General features: G+C 42.3%; 1 protein-coding gene across 7 annotated transcripts in view; it reads left to right on the plus strand.

The window, feature by feature from the left end:
* Nucleotides 1–16,162, plus strand: part of PRORP (protein only RNase P catalytic subunit) — a 159,122-nt gene that overhangs the window by 11,540 nt on the left and 131,420 nt on the right. For 4 of the 7 annotated variants that reach the window (XM_017858707.1, XM_017858699.1, XM_017858688.1 and 1 more), the window contains 2 exons: nucleotides 362–409; nucleotides 1,580–1,712. In XM_017858707.1, coding sequence (XP_017714196.1) covers nucleotides 362–409; nucleotides 1,580–1,712 — 181 coding nt within the window. The remainder of the gene's footprint in view (nucleotides 1–361; nucleotides 410–1,579; nucleotides 1,713–16,162) is intronic. The other 3 variants (XM_017858726.1, XM_017858715.1, XM_017858740.1) reach the window with 1 other exon arrangement.

The raw sequence follows: 16,162 nt of genomic DNA on the forward strand, positions 1-16,162 counted from the left end.
ATAACAGTGGTAGGTAAGAGGTAAATTACTCTGAGCAGGAGCAATTTCTGGCAGCTATATGGAGAAGGTAAGAGTTGAGTTTGGTATAGAGGTTATGCTACTAAGGTCAGCTGCTTTCTGTAGACTTGAAGATGAGAATTAGTTGGTGGGAGGAGAACCATAGGGAAGAAGGAGATCCAGAGCAGGGTACCAGCAGCTTCTTAACCTCATCCAGGATATCTGCCACTTTTTAAATTATACCGTTCTACAGAAGTGTCTTGAACTTTTCGGAGTTCTTGCTTATAAGAGTTTCGAAATATCATGAATGTCTTTCATTTCAGTAGGAATCTAACCTCATGATTTGGTTTTGCAATCTTCATAGTGTTCCTGGAAAACAATGGAAAGGACAATTCACCACAGTCCAAAAAAGGTGAAGACCAATGTTTATTTTTAACTTGTTTGTTTTCAGTTTAGTAGGTTTTGTTGCTATTGATTGAAAAGTATTTAATAACATCTTAAGGATAGGATAATTACAAGTTTGTAATTAGAGTATCTGAGGAAAAAAACATACTTTGCATACAGAGACGTAGCAGTACCCAAAATGTTTTTCCAGTGCGTATTGTGAGCCTATATGATGTCTTAGAGATGTTTTTCCCTAGAGCTTCCAGACCCAGTTGTGTTTTAGGATTGATTGATTGATTGATTTAACTCACCAATATGATATTCCACATAATAGGAATTACTTTTAAAATGTCATGCGAGCTGGGTGCCGTGGCTCACACCTGTAATCCCAGCACTTTGGGAGGCCGAGGCAGGTGGATCACGAGGTCAGATTTGAGACCATCCTGGCCAACATGTTGAAACCAAGTCTCTACTAAAAATACCAAAATTAGCTGGGTGTGGTGGTGTACGCCTGTAGTCCCAGCTACTTGGGAGACTGAGGCAGGAGAATTGCTTGAACCCAGGAGACAGAGGTTGCAGTGAGCCAAGATTGTGCCACTGCACTCCATCGTGGTGATAGAGCGAGACTCTGTCTCAAAAAAAAAAAAAGTCACCTGAGTCAGGCATGGTGGCTCATGCCTGTACCTGTAATCCCAACACTTTGGGAGGCTGACTTGGCAGATTGCTCAAGCCCAGGAGTTCAAGACCATCTTGTGCAACATTGAGAAACCCTGTCTCTAGAAAAAATACAAAAATTAGTCAGGCGCCAAAATACAAAAATTAGCTGGGTAGGGTGGCACGTACCTGTTGTCCTAGCTGCTTTGGTGGCTGAGGCAGGAGGATCCCTTGATCCTGGGAGCCTGAGGATGCAGTGAGCCGTAATTGTGACACTGCACTCCAGCCTGGGCAACAGAGTGAGACCTTGTCTCAAAAAAAAAAAAAGTCATTCAAATGGCCGGTCTACTTTTTTGGTTTTTCTGGCACACTAATTTGTGATATTATCAGGTTTACAAAAAATTAGATGTATGTGATTATTACAAAGGTTTTAATGTTCTTTATTATTACCTTTTAATTTCCTCATTGTTCATTTCACAAAATTTTTTCCCCAGAACATTATTTGACATATTTAAATATTATTATTTAACAATTATAATTACAGTGGCCAGTGTTTGGGCTGTGGAAAAACCATAGAGTCTATTCAGCTGAGTCCAGAAGAATATGAATTTCTTAAGGGAAGAATCATGAGGGATGTGATAGATGGAGGTGACCAGTACAAAAAGACAACGCCTCAGGTGAGTCTAACAGGTTTGATTCCTTCTTGGATTGCTTGTCTAGAGCAGGGGTCAGCAATTTCTGTAAGATGCCAGATAGTAAATATTTTAGGCTTTGTAGGCCATCGGTCCCTGTTGAAACTTTTCAACTCTGCTGTTGTAGTTAAAACAGCCATAGATAGTACATAAATGAATAGACATGGCTGTGTTCCAGTAAACTTTATTCATGAAAACAAGCAGTAGGCTGGATTTGGCCTGCTGGCTACAATTGCCAACCTTTTGGAGAGATTGCTTTAGAATTTCATAGAATAATTGGGTTAGACCATCATCTGTTGGAGTCAATCCTATTATATCGGGACATAATAAGTGCACTTAAACTAAAAAGATGCTTATTTTTTCTGTAAGTGCTTCTAGAAAACTGTGTTTAAGTAGACTGCCATGAAAACATTGTGGTTTCTCACAACTTTTCTAGTCAAGAGTTTATCACGTTAACTGATTTGTGTATGTTGAACCATCCTTACGTCTCAGGGATAAATCCCACTTGTTGATGATGAATGATCTTTTTAATATATTTTGAATTTGGTGTGCTAGTATTTTGCTGAGGATTTTTGCATCAATATTCATCAGAGATATTGGCCTGTAGTTTTTTGTTTGTTTATTTATTTTGCTATGTCTTTGCCTGGTTTCGGTATCAGGGTAACACAGTCCTCATGGATTGAGTTTGGAAGTCTTCCCTCCTCTATTTTTTGGAATAGTTTGAATAGGATTGGTATTATTCTTTAAATGTTTGGTAGAATTGAGCAGTGAAGCCATCAGGTCCCGGGCTTTTCTTTGCTGGGACACTTTTTATTATGGCTTCCATCTCGTTACTTGTTATTGCTCTCTTCAAGTTTTTTATTTCTTCATGGTTCAATCTTAAAAGATTGAATCTGTCTAGGAATTTGGCCATTTCCTCTAGGTTTTCCAATTGATTGGCATATGGTTGCTCATAGTAGCCACTAACGATCCTTTGAATTTCTGCAGTATTTGTTGTAATGTCTTCTTTTTCATCTCTGATTTTATTTATTTGGGTCTTCTCTCCTTTTTTCTTAGTCTGGCTAAAAGTTTATCAATTTCATTTAACTTCAAAAAACCATCTTTTCATTTCATGATCTTTTGTATGGTTTTCTTAATTTCAGTTTCATTTATTTCTGCTCTGATCTTTATTATTTAGTCTCCCCATTTTGGGTTTGGTTTACTCTTGCTTTTCTAGTTCTTTAAGACACCTATTTGCCAGGTGCAGTGGCTCAGGCCTGTAATCCCAGCACTTTGGGAGACCGAGGCAGGTGGATCACCTGAGGTCAGGAGTTTGAGACCAGCCTGGCTAACATGGTGAAATCCCATTTCTACTAAAAATACAAAAAAAAAAAAAAAAAATTAGCTGGGTGTGGTGGCGCGTGCCTGTAATCCCAGCTACTTGGGAGATTGAGTCAGGAGAATCGCTTGAACCCAGAAGGCGGAGGTTGCAGTGAGCCGAGATCACACCATTGCACTCCAACTTGGGCAACAAGAGCGAAACTCCATCTCAAAAAAAAAAAAAGATGCATATTTAGGTTATTTGAAGTTTTTCTTCTGTTTTGATATAGGGACTTATAGCTGCTTTTGTTATATCCCACCATGCTTAGATACATTCAATGTTATTGATAAGTAAGGACTTAGTCCCTCCATTTTGTTTTCTGATTGTTTTGTGGTCTTCTTTTTTTCCTTCCTTTCTTCCCTTTAATGAAGATGATTTTCTCTGGTGATACAATTCAGTTTCTTGCTTTTTATTTTTTGTGTATCTGTTATATGCTGTTTTTTTTTTTTTTTTTTTGAGATGGAGTCTTGCTGTGTCACCCAGGCTAGAGTGCAGTGGCACAATCTCGGCTCACTGCATCCTCCACCTCCTGGGTTCAAGAGATTCTCCTGCCTCAGCCTCTTGAGTAACTGGAATTACAGGTGCACACCACCACCCCCAGCAATTTTTTTTTCTTGTATTTTTAGTACAGACAGGGTTTCACCATGTTGGTCAGGCTGGCCTTGAACTCCTGACCTCATGATCTGCCCGCCTCGGCCTCCCAAAGTGCTGGGATTATAAGCATAAGCCACCACGCCCGGCCTTGTTGTATGTTTTTTGATTGGAGGTTACCATGAGGCTCACTAATACATTTCTATAGCCTATTATTTTAAGCTGATAATAATTTAACACTGTATAAACAAACAAGCAAAAAGAAAACTAATAAAAACTCTACACCTTTACTTTGTCTCCCTGCTTTTTAACTTTTTATTGTTTCTATTTATATCTTATTATACTATTAGTGTCTTGAAAAGTTATAGCAGTTATTATTTTTGATTGGCTCATTGTTTAGTCTTTTTTTTTTTTTTTTTAATCAGACAGAGTCTCGCTCTGTTGCCTAGGCTGGAGTACAGTGGTGCAATTTTGGCTCACTGCAACCTCTGCCTCCTGGGTTCAAGTGATTCTCCTGCCTCAGCCTCCCGAGTAGCTGGGACTACAGGTGCCCGCCACCACGCCTGGCTAATTTTTTAATATTTTTTAGTTGAGACGAGGTTTCACTGTGTTAGCCAGGATGGTCTTGATCTCCTGACCTCGTAATCTGCCTGCCTTGGCCTCCCAAAGTGCTGGGATTACAGGCGTGAGGCACTGCCTCACTAAACTCATTGTTTAGTCTTTCTAAAGATAAGAGTAGTTTACACACCATAGTTACGGTGTTATAATATACTGTGTCTTTTTGTGTACTTGCTATTAACAGTGAGTTATATACCCTCAGATGATTTCTTATTGCTCATTAATGTCCTTTTCTTTTCTTTTTTCATTGAAATGGAGTCATGCTGTGTTGCCCAGGTTGGAATGGAGTGGCATGATCTCAGCTCACTGCAACCTCCACCCCCCGGGTTCAAGTGATTCTTGTGTCTCACCCTCCCAAGTAGCTGGGATTACAGGCACCCGCCACCAGACCTGGCTAATTTTTGTATTTTTAGTAGAGACAGGGTTTCACCATGTTGGCCAGGCTGGTTTCGAACTCCAGACCTCACGTTATCCACCTGCGTCGGCCTCCCAAAATGCCGGGATTACAGCTGTGAGCCACTGCACCCGGCCTACGTCCTTTTCTTTCTGCCTTTTTTTTTTTTTTAAATGTAGAGTCAGGGTCTTACTATGCTGCCCAGGCTGGTCTCAAACTCTTGGGCACAAGTGATCTTCCCACCTCGGCCTCCCAAAGTGCTGGAATTATAGGCGTGAGTCACCAGAGCAACTGTCCTTTTCTTTAGGGCAGAGTAACTGCCCTAATCCTTTCTTTATTCATTGAAAGTTGAATTATTTGGCCGGGCGTGGTGGCTTACACCTGTAATCCCAGCACTTTGGGAGGCCAAGGTGGGTGGATCACCTGAGGTCAGGAGTTCGAGACCAGCCTGGCCAACATCGTGAAACCCTGTCTATACAAAATATATAAAAATTAGCCAGGCGTGGTGGCAGGCCTCTGTAATTCCAGTTACTTGGGAGGCTGAGGCAGGAGAATCATTTGAACCCGGGAGGCGGAGGTTGCAGTGAGCCAAGGCCAGACTATTGCACTCCAGCCTTGGCAACATAGAGCAAATCTCCATCTCAAAAAAATAAACAGAAAAAAAAAGAAAGTTGGATTATTTGGCCAGGTGCGGTGGCTCACACCTGTAATCCCAGCACTTTGGGAGGCTGAGGTGGGTGTGAATCACTTGAGTTCAGGAGTTCAAGACCAGCCTGGCCAACATGGTGAAACCCTGTCTCTACTAAAAATAAAAAAAAAAATTAGCCGGACATGATGGTGCGTGCCTGTAATCTTAGCTAATCGGGAGGCTGAAGCTGGGGAATCATTTGAACCCGTGAGGTGGAGGTTGCAGTGAGCCAAGATTGCACCACAGTACTCCAGCCTGGGTGACAGAGTGAGACTCCATCTCAAAGAAAAAAAAAAAAAGAAAGAAAGTTGGATCATTCAATGCCTTGAGGTAGTTTTTTTTTTTTTTTTTTTTTTGAGACGGAGTCTCGCTTTGTTGCCCAGGTTGGCGTGCGGTGGCATAATCTTGGCTCACTGCAACCTCTGCCTCCCAGGTTCAAGTGATTATCCTACCTCAGCCTCTTGAGTAGCTGGGATTACAGGCGCACGCCACCACGCCCTTCTAATTTTTGTATTTTTAGTAGAGATGGGGTTTCACCATGTTAGCCAGGCTGGTCTGGAACTCCTGACCTCATGATCCGCCCACTTGGCCTCCCAAAGTGATGGGATTACAGGCGTGAGCTACCATGCCCAGCCCTGACTGTGTATTTTCAAATAGCCTGTCTTCAATCTCACTAATCCTTCTGTTTGATCCCTTCTGCTGTTAAAGGACTCTCATGCATTCTTTAGCATGCCAGTTACATTTTTCAGCTTCAGAATTTCTGCTTGATTTTAAAAAATTTTTTTCAATCTCTTTGTTAAATTTATCTGGTAGAATTCTGAATTCCTTCTTGGTGTTATTTTGAATTTCTTTGAGTTTACTCAATAGACCTATTTTGAATTCTCTGTCTGAAAGGTCACACATCTGTTTCTCCAGTATTGTTCCTTGCTGCCTTATTTGGTTCATTTTGTGATGTCCTGTTTTCCTGGATGGTCTTGATACCATGTCTGGGCATTAAAGAGTTAGATATTTATTGTAGTCTTTGCAGTTTGGGCTTGTTTGTACCTTTCCTTCCTGAGAAGCCTCTCCAGATAATTTAAAAGGACTTGGGTGTTGTGATCTAAGTTGTATCTGCTTTAGGGGACACCCAAAGCCCAGTAATGCTGTGGTAAGAGGCACTGCCTTGATGGTCTTGAACAAGATCAGGGAGAATTCTCTGGGTTACTAGGCAGAAGCTCTTGTTCTCTTCCCTTACTTTCTACTAAACAAAGAGAGTCTCTCCCTCTCATTCTGAGCCACCTGGAGCTGAGGATGTAGTCACACAAGTACCCTTGTGGCCACCACCACTAGGACTGTGCTGGGTCAGACCTTAAGCCAGCACAGCACTGGGTCTTGTCCAAGGCCTGCTTAACTACTCCCTGGCTACTGTCTGTGTTCACTCAAGGCCCTGGGGCACTACAATCAGCAGGTGGCAAAGCCAGCCAGGCCTGTGTTCTTCCCTGTGTTCTTCCCCCAGGCCTCAGCAGGTCCAGAAGTGCCATTTGGGAGCCAGGGAGTAGAGTCAAAAATCTTAGAAGTCTACCTGGTGTTCTATTGTATTGTGGCTGAGGTGGCATTCAAACCATAAGACACAGTTCTTTCCTCCCCTTTCCAGAAGCAGGGGAACCCTACCCTGTGGCCGCCACCACCAGCCCACAGGGAGTTCTGCCAGGCTCCCACTGATGTTCTCCTAAGGCCCAAGGGCTCTTCAGTCAGCTTGTAGTGCATGCTGCCTGGTCTGGGACTCACCCTTGGTGCTCTACCCACCTCTGGCTGAGTTGGTATCTGAAGCTGGCAATATCAGAGTTTCACTCAAGGCCTATGATGTACTACCTGGATATTGCTGCTGCTTATTCAGGGCCCAAGGGCTCTTCAGTTAACAGGTGATGAATCCTTCCATGACTGGGTCCTTCCCTTCAAGGCAGTGTGTTCCCTTCTGGCTCAGAGTGTGTCTAGAAATGTCTATGAGCTAGGGCCTGGAAAAGGGGGTGTCTCATGACTCTGACCGGTACCCCATCCTGCTGTAGCTGAGCTGGTGTCCAAGATGACAAAGTCCTCCCCACTCTTCCATCTCCTCTCCTCAAGTAGAAGGAGGGGGTCTGTTTAGGAGACTGTGAGGTGTGGGGCCTAGCCTTAGGGGAGGTATGGCACCAGTACTCCCCTAGCTATCCTAGCTGGTGTCTCAGTAGGCCACATGCCCCACCAGTCCGCTGGCTCTGAGTCCGGTTCACCAGTAGGACTCACCTAGGAGTTACAGTCCTTGTGGCCTAGACTGCCTTTCAAATTTATTTACGGGCCCGGAGCATTTTGGCCCATGGTGGTGAGGCTTGTGGGAACTCCAGTCTCAACCACTAGGACGAGCAGTTTCCCTCTGGCTAGAGCTAGTTTCAATGCCCCCTTTGTGGGTGGGCATCAGCTGAGTTTGTTCTATTTTTGCTTTCTGCTATAATGGGGCAGCACTGAGTTCAATGCAGTGTCTCATAATTGCTGCACTCTCCCTCTCCCAAACATTCAGATTCTTTCTCTGCACCACATTGCTGCTGCAGGGGGATGGGAGAGGAATGGCAGTGGTGATTCAAGACTGTTTTTCGTATCTCTTCAGTGCCTCTTTCAGTGATACAAAGTTAAAACCAGGTACTGTGAGTGCTCACCTGAGTTTTGGTTCTTTTGAAGGTGCTTTTTTTATATGTGTAGATAGTTGTTAAATTGGTGTCCTTGCAAGGGGATGATCAGTGGAGCCTTTTATTCTGCCTTCTTGCTCCACCCCTTCTCCTCTGTCTATGGTACTTTTGTCCTGCAGAGTTGAGTAGATATAAAGGAGAACATGTGGCCTACAGAGCCTAAAATATTTACCATTTGACCCTTAACAGAAAAAAATTGCTGATCCCTGGTATCAGTGAATATCATAAACCTCAGTTGAGGTCAGGAGTGGAGAAGTAATGAGTGTGAAGGAGCAGTGGCATCTAGGAGAGGGCCTCTCCTTTCTCACTGGTTGGTCCTATAACATACTATAGGATAATGAGCAGCTATTATTAAGAAGCATTGTCATAGGTTCTGGGGAGCCATTAAAATGTTTTAAGCAGGCCAGGCATGGTGGCTCATGCCTGTAATCCCAGCACTTTGGGAGGCCAAGGCGGGCAGATCATGAGGTCAGGAGTTTGAGACCAGCCTGGGCAATATAGGGAAACCCCATCTCCACTAAAAATACAAAAATTAGACGGGCATGGTGGCACACGCCTGTAGTCCCAGCTACTAAGGAGGCTGAGGCAGAAGAATTGCTGGAACCTGGGAGGCGGAGGTTGCAGTGAGCTGTGATTGTGCCACTATACTCCAGCCTGGGTGACAGAGCGAGACTCTATCTCAAAAAAAAAAAAAAGTGTTTTAAACAAAAGTGTGATATGTATATTTTAGAGAGACCTCTCTGGCAGCTGGGTGGAAAAAGGAGTTGAAAAGGATAAGATTGAGGCACTGAAGTTGAGTCAGAAGGCTGCTGAGTGATCCAGGCGTGGGATGATGAGGGAAATGAAAGCCAAAATAAGAGTAGAGGAGGACCAGCTCAGCTTTGAGAACATTTTAGGAGATAAAAATTGCACCATTTGGTTTGGCTGCAGTGATGGGAGAAGACAGGATGATGTTCAGGTTTTCGGCTTGGGTGATGGAATGAACAAACTCTCACTCCCTAATTCCTTTTCTTTTGTCACCCTGGAAAGATGCTATCTACCAGGAACAGGTGAGAGGAGAAGATAATTGAATATCTGACAATGGGGTTTTTTTGTTTGTTTTTGTTTTTTTGAGACAGAGTTTTGCTCTTGTTGCCCAGGCTGCAGTGCAATGGCGCAATCGCTGCTCACCGCAACCTCCGCCTCCTGGGTTCAAGCAATACTGCCTCAGCCTCCCGTGTAACTGGGATTACAGGCATGCACTACCACGCCCAGCTAATTTTGTATTTTTAGTGGAGACGAGGTTTCTCCATATTGGTGAGACTGGTCTCTCAAACTCCCAACCTCAGGTGATCCACCCACCTTGGCCTCCCAAAGTGCTGGGATTATAGGTGTGAGCCACTGCACCCGGCCCATATTGGGTTTTAATGTCAGCAGAAGATCCAGGACTTGGGTTCCAGCTTACAGGGGAGAGTTAATGCTGGAGGTTTGGGTACCATCAACGTAGTAGAAATAGGTTAAATGCTAAGAGTGCCTCAGCTCATCCAGGAAAACAGTGAGAAGAGCAGTGGGCTGAGTTCACAACTTTTTGGGGGTGTGATGGGGAACACCGGCATAGGAAGGAAGGTCAGAGAAGAAGTTTCATATATTAGAACAGTCAGAACAAGGCAGAAAGAATCTATTCAGTAGTGTCACAAATATCAAAACAGAGTACAAAATAGAGATTTAGTAAGGTGAGGACTGAAGGGATACATTGGGTTTGGCAACTAAGAAATCATTGATGACCTTAGGAAGAACAGTTTCAGTAGTTTAATGGGGGCCAAATTCAGCCAGGTTATAGCAGCTGAGTGAATACACATTGAGTGTAAACTCTACTTTTGAGAAGTTTACATGAAAATTAGAAAGATGATATAGTGGTGGCTAGAGGATGGTGAGTCAAGAGAGGGTTTAGGGAGATAGGCTTGTGCCTGTTTGAAGGAAGAAGAAAAGAAAAGAAGGAAAAGAAAACAGAGATAAAAAATATTGAGTAAACAGGATATGTAGGAGAGAAAAAGTAATATTGCTGAGCAGAAGTAGCAAGGTTGCCAAAAAGAGCGCAAATGGGGAGGTTGGAAATGAAGGAAATATCATTTGAGGCTGTAGAAAAGAAAGTGAAGATGGGTGTGGATGATATATTGGTAGAAAGAGGGAACATTAGGAGAAATGATACCTGCTGTGTTAAGCAGTATACAAAATGAGAGAGATGAGAGTCAAGTAGATTACTAGAGAGAGTGGGGAAGGTTTGGAATGGTTCTTGAGGGGATGTCAAGATGCTAACTCAAGGCAGAAGGATTATGGCAGAGGGTGGGTGCTGAGGTTTGAATCTGTGAATTTGTATACATTACTCTGTGTGATTGTGTGATTTAATATATTTCCAACAGAGCTTAGCTCACCAAGAGCAGAAGTAGTAAGGACAAAGGGTAGCATTGGTCCAGAGTTTGGGTTTTGTTGGTTAGATGTGGCACATGATAGAGAGCAGGAGAAGGCGCTTCTGACAGAGTAAGTAGTTAACATGGTCTGCATGGGGTCCAGGCCAGATAGGAAAGGGAGAAAGGCCAAAGAGCACTATATGAGAGGATTTCAAGGGACTGGTTGGCTCTTCGCGCGTGCACGTGTGTGTGTGTGGTTTTGTTTTGGTTGGTTGGTTGTTTTTTTTTCTCACCATTTGTATTAATTTGCTAAAGCTGCTATTGTAAATACCACAGATCGGGTAGCTTTACCAGCAGAAATTAATTTTCTCACCATTCTGGATACTAGAAGTCCAAGATCAAGGTGTCGTCAGATATGGCTTCTCCTGATCCCTCTCTCTTTGGCTTGCCGATGGCTACCTTCTTGTGGTATCTTCACGTGACCTTCCTATGGTGTATTCCTGTTATCATCTTTGTATGTACAAATTTCCTCTTCTTATAAGGACACCAGTCAGATTTAATCAGGGCCCATCCTTATGACCTTATTTTACCTTAATTACCTCTTTAAAGGTCTATCTCCAAATACAGTCACATTCTGAAATACTATGGGTTGAGACTTCAACATATAAATTTGGTGAGGGGACACAAGTCATTATAATACTGTTCATTGTAAATATGTATTAATAAAACTATATTATATTCAGCATTTTAAATTATTTTGTGTTAGGAGCATTAGAAACATCTAGTTGACAAATAGCTGGAACTGCCTTCAATGTTGCTTTCCAAAGCTTGCCTATAATTTGAGATTATGAGGTATAAACCAAGGAATAATTATTAAATCCATGTTGAATACTTTTGTCTACTTAAAAAAATTATGTCAGCTAGCCTCCATAAGCACCTAAAATGAGCATTATAAAAGTTATTTTAGGCTTATATGTTTTCCCCAAATAGTACTCTTTTGTTCAAAACAAAGTAAATGAGATGATATTTCCCTCTAATGTAGTGGCTTTCAACCCTGGCTGCTGGTTAGAATACTTGGGAAGTGTTTAAAACTGCTACCTGGATGGATCCCAGCCACTAAGATATTAATTTTTTTTTTTCCTTTTTTTTTAGACAGAGTCTCCCTCTGTTGCCCAGGCTGGAGTACAGTGATGCCATCTGGGCTCACTGCAACCTCTGTCTCCTGGGTTCAAGTGATTCTCCTGCCTCAGCCTCCTGAGTAGCTGGGACTACAGGTGCATACCACCACGCCTGGCTAATTTTTGTATTTTTCGTAGAGATGGGGTTTCACCATGTTGGCCAGGCTGGTGTCAAGCTCCTGACCACAAGTGATCCGCCCACCTCAGCCTCCCGAAGTGCTGGGATTGCAGGCATGAGATGCTGTGCCTGGCCAAAGATATTGATTTTTTATACAAGTTTTTTTGGTTTTGTTTTTTTAAAATTAGAGACAGGGTCTCACTGTGTTGCTCAGGCTGGTCTTGAACTCCTGGGCTCAAGTGATTCTCCTGCCTTGGCCTCCTAAGGTGCTGGGATTATAGGTGTGAGCCACTGTGCCCAGGAATATTTTGATTTTTTCAACTATTGTTTTATTGAGGTATATCTGACATACAGTAAGCAGCATATATTTAAAGTGTACAACTTTATGAGTTTTGACATATGTATATACCTGTGGAACTGTCACTGCAGTCAAGATAATGAACATATATATCACCCCCAAAAGTTTCCTCATGCCATTTTGTAATGACTCCCTTGTCCTACCATCCCCAGGCAACCACTATGGAATCATACAATATATACATTTTTGGGGGGGTCTGATTTGTTTTATTCAGCATAATCATTTTGAGATTTCATCCTTGTTTTGTGTCTCAATTGTTCTTTCATTTTTATAATTGAGTAGTATTCCATTGTGTGACTGTTTTACAATTTGTACATTTGTTGATGGACATTTAGGTTATTTCCAGTTTGGTGCTACTATAAATAAAGCTGATTAGAACAGTCTTAGACAAGTCTTTGTGCTTTTGTTGTTAGTTTTCTAGGGCTGCCCTAACAAATTACCACAAACTGGGTAGCTTCAAATGACAGACATTTACTGTGTCACCATTCTGGAGGCTAGAAATCTGAAATCAAGGTGTTGGCAGGGTCATGCTCCTTTTGAAGGCTCCAGGGAAGAATCCTTCCTTCTCCTTCCTACCATCAGAAGCCAGATCCTGGCAATTGATGGTGTCCTTGGCTTTTAGCTGCATCACTCCATTCTCTGCTTCTGTCTTCACATGGCCTTCTCTGTGTGTGTGTATCTCTGGGGGCCGTGTCTTCTTCTTATAAGGCTACAAGTTATGGGATTAAAGCCCACCCTGATTTAGCATGACCTTGTCTTATTTCATTTACAAAGACCCTCTTTCTACATTCACGTTCTGTGTTTCCTGCTAGCCATAAATTTTGAGGTTACACTATTCAACTTACTACAGCTTTTTTTTCTCTTGGGTAACTCTCTTAGGACTGGAATGGTTGGGTCTTATGGTAGATGTCTTATGGTAGATGTGTGTGTGTTTGTAGCTTTTTCAGAAACTGCCCAGCTGTTTTCCAGAGTAGCTGTACCATTTTGCATTTCCACCAGCAGAGTATGAGGGCTATAGTAGCCCCACATCCTTGCCAATGCTTAGTATGGTTAAGGTTAGTCTCTTTACTGTTCTAATAGGTGTGAAGTGATATCTCATTGTGATTTTAATTTAGATTTTCCTAATGACTAATGTTGTTGAGCATCTTTTTATGTGCTTAATTGCTATCCATGTATCTTTGGTGTAATATTCGTTCAGATTTTTTGCCTATCTTAAAAATTGGATTGTTTTATTATTGAGTTGTAAGAACTGTTTCTACATTCTACATATAAGTCCTAAGTCTGATATATTTTGCAAATATTTTCTCTCAGTCTGTGGTTGACTTCCATTTCATAACATGGAGATTCTGATTTAATTGTTTTGGCTTGGTGGAGTCCAGGTATTAGGATTTTCAAAACCTTCCAGGTGATTTTAAAGTGCAGCCGGAATCAAGAACAGTTGCTTCTAATGTGAGATTTTGAAGAACCTTAATGTATGGCAGCTTCTTTTCTGTTGAATAGCTTTGGGAGAAAAATCTCAGTTATTATATAAATTTTTAGCTTTTCTGTTTTAAACATTTGTTTACTGTAATTAGACAACATAGCCAGCAGATGGCAATAATGTTACATATAAATTATTCTAGGTATGACCAGGTCAGTCAGGTTAAAGGATTTGTTGAACTTTTTAAATATTAAACTGAAAGATATCTGTCAGTTTTGTGTAGGTCAGATTAGTGATAGTAGGTAGAGAAGAGAGTGGTATATGTGAATTTTAAGTGAACAAAGCAGAATTCCAAATAATTTGCATCTACTGATTTAACTACTGAAACTAATTGAGTGGGCATCAGTGAAGGTCAAAAAGTGAATTTGGAGCTAGGCACATAGTGTTACTTCAATGTTAATTAGGTTTTTTCTTATTTTCCTTCTTTTTTTCTTTTTTGTTTGTTTGTTTTCTTTTGTTTTTTGAGACAGGTTCTTACTATTCACCCAGGCAGGAATACAGTGGCATGATCATAACTCATTGCAGCTTTGAACTCCTGGGCTGAAGTAATCCTCCTGCCTCATCCTCCTGGGTAGCTAGGATTCAGGTGTGTGCCATCACATCTGGCTAATTTTTTTATTTTAATTTTTTTTGTAGAGATGGGGTCTCGCTATGTTGCCTAGGCTGGGCTTGAATTCCTGGCTTCTAGTGGTCCTCCCACCTTGGCCTCCCAAAGTACTGAGATTTCAGGTGTGAGCTACTATGCCCAGCCATGGTTCTTGATAATAACATTAAATGACAGTCAGATTTTTTATATTCAACTACAAAGATAAGAATTCAATTCTTTAATCTTTTCATTAGAGAAAATTTCAAACATATGCAAAAGAGACTAATATAATGGACCCCATCCTCCATGATTATTAACTCATGACCACTTTTTTTTTTTTTTTTTTTTGACAGGGTCTTGCTCTGTCACCTAAGCTGGAGTGCAGTGGCACAATCATGGCTCACTGCACCTGGGACCTCCTGGGCTCAAGTGATCCTCCCACCTTAGCCTCCTGAGTTGCTGGGACTACAGGCATATGCCACAACACCTGGGCAATTTTTTTTTTTTTTTTTTTTAAGATGGAGTGTTGCTCTTGTCGCCCAGGCTGGAGTGCAATGGCGTGATTTCGGCTTACTGCAACCTCTGCCTCCTGGGTTCAAATGATTCTCCTGCCTCAGCCTCCCGAGTAATTGGGATTACAGGCACCTGCAACGACGCCCAGCTAATATTTGTATTTTTAGTAGAGACAGGGTTTCGCCATGTTGGCCAGGCTGGTCTTGAACTCCTGACCTCAGGTGATCCACCCACCTCAGCCTCCCAAAGTGCTGGGATTACAGGCGTGAGCCACTGCACCCAGCTTTAATTTGTTATCTTATGTAGAGGTAGAGTCTCACTATGTTGCCAAGGCTGGTCTCAAATTCCTGAGCTCAAGCATTCCTCCCACCTCAGTCTCCCAAAGTGCTGAGATTGTAAGTGTTAGCCCCCACACACGGAAGCTCATCCTGTAAATTATAAATTCATTGTTTTTTTTTTTTTTTAGGAGATGAGGGCTTGCTCTTTTGCCGAAGCTGGGGTGCAATGGTGTGATCATAGCTCACTGCAGCTTTGAACTCCTGGGCTGGAGCAATCCTCCCACCTCAGCTTCCCAAGTAGGTAGGACTTACAGGTGCATGCCACCCTGCCCTGCTAATTTTTAAATTAAAAAAAAATTAGATGGTGTAGAGATGAGGTTGGGCTTGGTGCCTCACACCTGTAATCCTAGCACTTTGGGAGGCCGAGGTGAGTGGATTGCCTGAGCTCAGGAGTTTGAGACCAGCCTGGGCAGCATGGCAAAACTCTTTAATAAAAATGCAAAAAATTAGCTGGGCATGATGGCGGAAGCTTGTAGTCCCAGCTAGTCGGGAGGCTGAGGCAGGAGAGTTGCTTGAACCCAGGAAGCCGAGGTTGCAGTGAGCCGAGATCACGCCACTGCATTCCAGCAGCCTGGGCGACAGAGTGAAACTCTTGTCTCAAAAAAAAAAAAAAAAAAAATTGTAAAGATGGGATCTCACTGTGTTGTCCAGGCTGGTCTCAATCTCCTGAGCTCAACTGATCCTCTTGCCTTGGCTTCCCAAAGTGCTGGGATTACAGGCATGAGCCACCATGCTTGGCCTAAATTCTCTTTTAAACAGCTTTCTTTGTTTCTCTTGTTGTAAAAAGTACTTCTTTGTAAAGTTGTATTTTTCTTGTACTTTAAGAAATACTTTAGAATTGCAGTTCTAAAGTATTTCTTATATATTTTATATATTTAAAAATTATTGAACATTCTAGAGAGCTTTTGTTTTTTGTTTTGTTTTAGAGACAGAGTCTCACTCTGTTGCTCAGGCTGGAGTGCAGTGGCGTGATCTCTGCTCACTGCAACCTCTGCCTCCCAGATTCAAGTGATTCTCCTGCCTTAACCTCCCCTGAGTAGCTGGGATTACAGGCATATGCCACCACACCTGGCTAATTTTTGTATTTTTAGTAGAGATGGGGTTTCACCATATTGGCCAGGATGGTC

The sequence above is a fragment of the Rhinopithecus bieti genome, unplaced genomic scaffold (genome assembly GCF_001698545.2).
Source record: "Rhinopithecus bieti isolate Rb0 unplaced genomic scaffold, ASM169854v2 scaffold_2435, whole genome shotgun sequence".
Classification (NCBI taxonomy): Eukaryota; Metazoa; Chordata; class Mammalia; order Primates; family Cercopithecidae; genus Rhinopithecus; species Rhinopithecus bieti.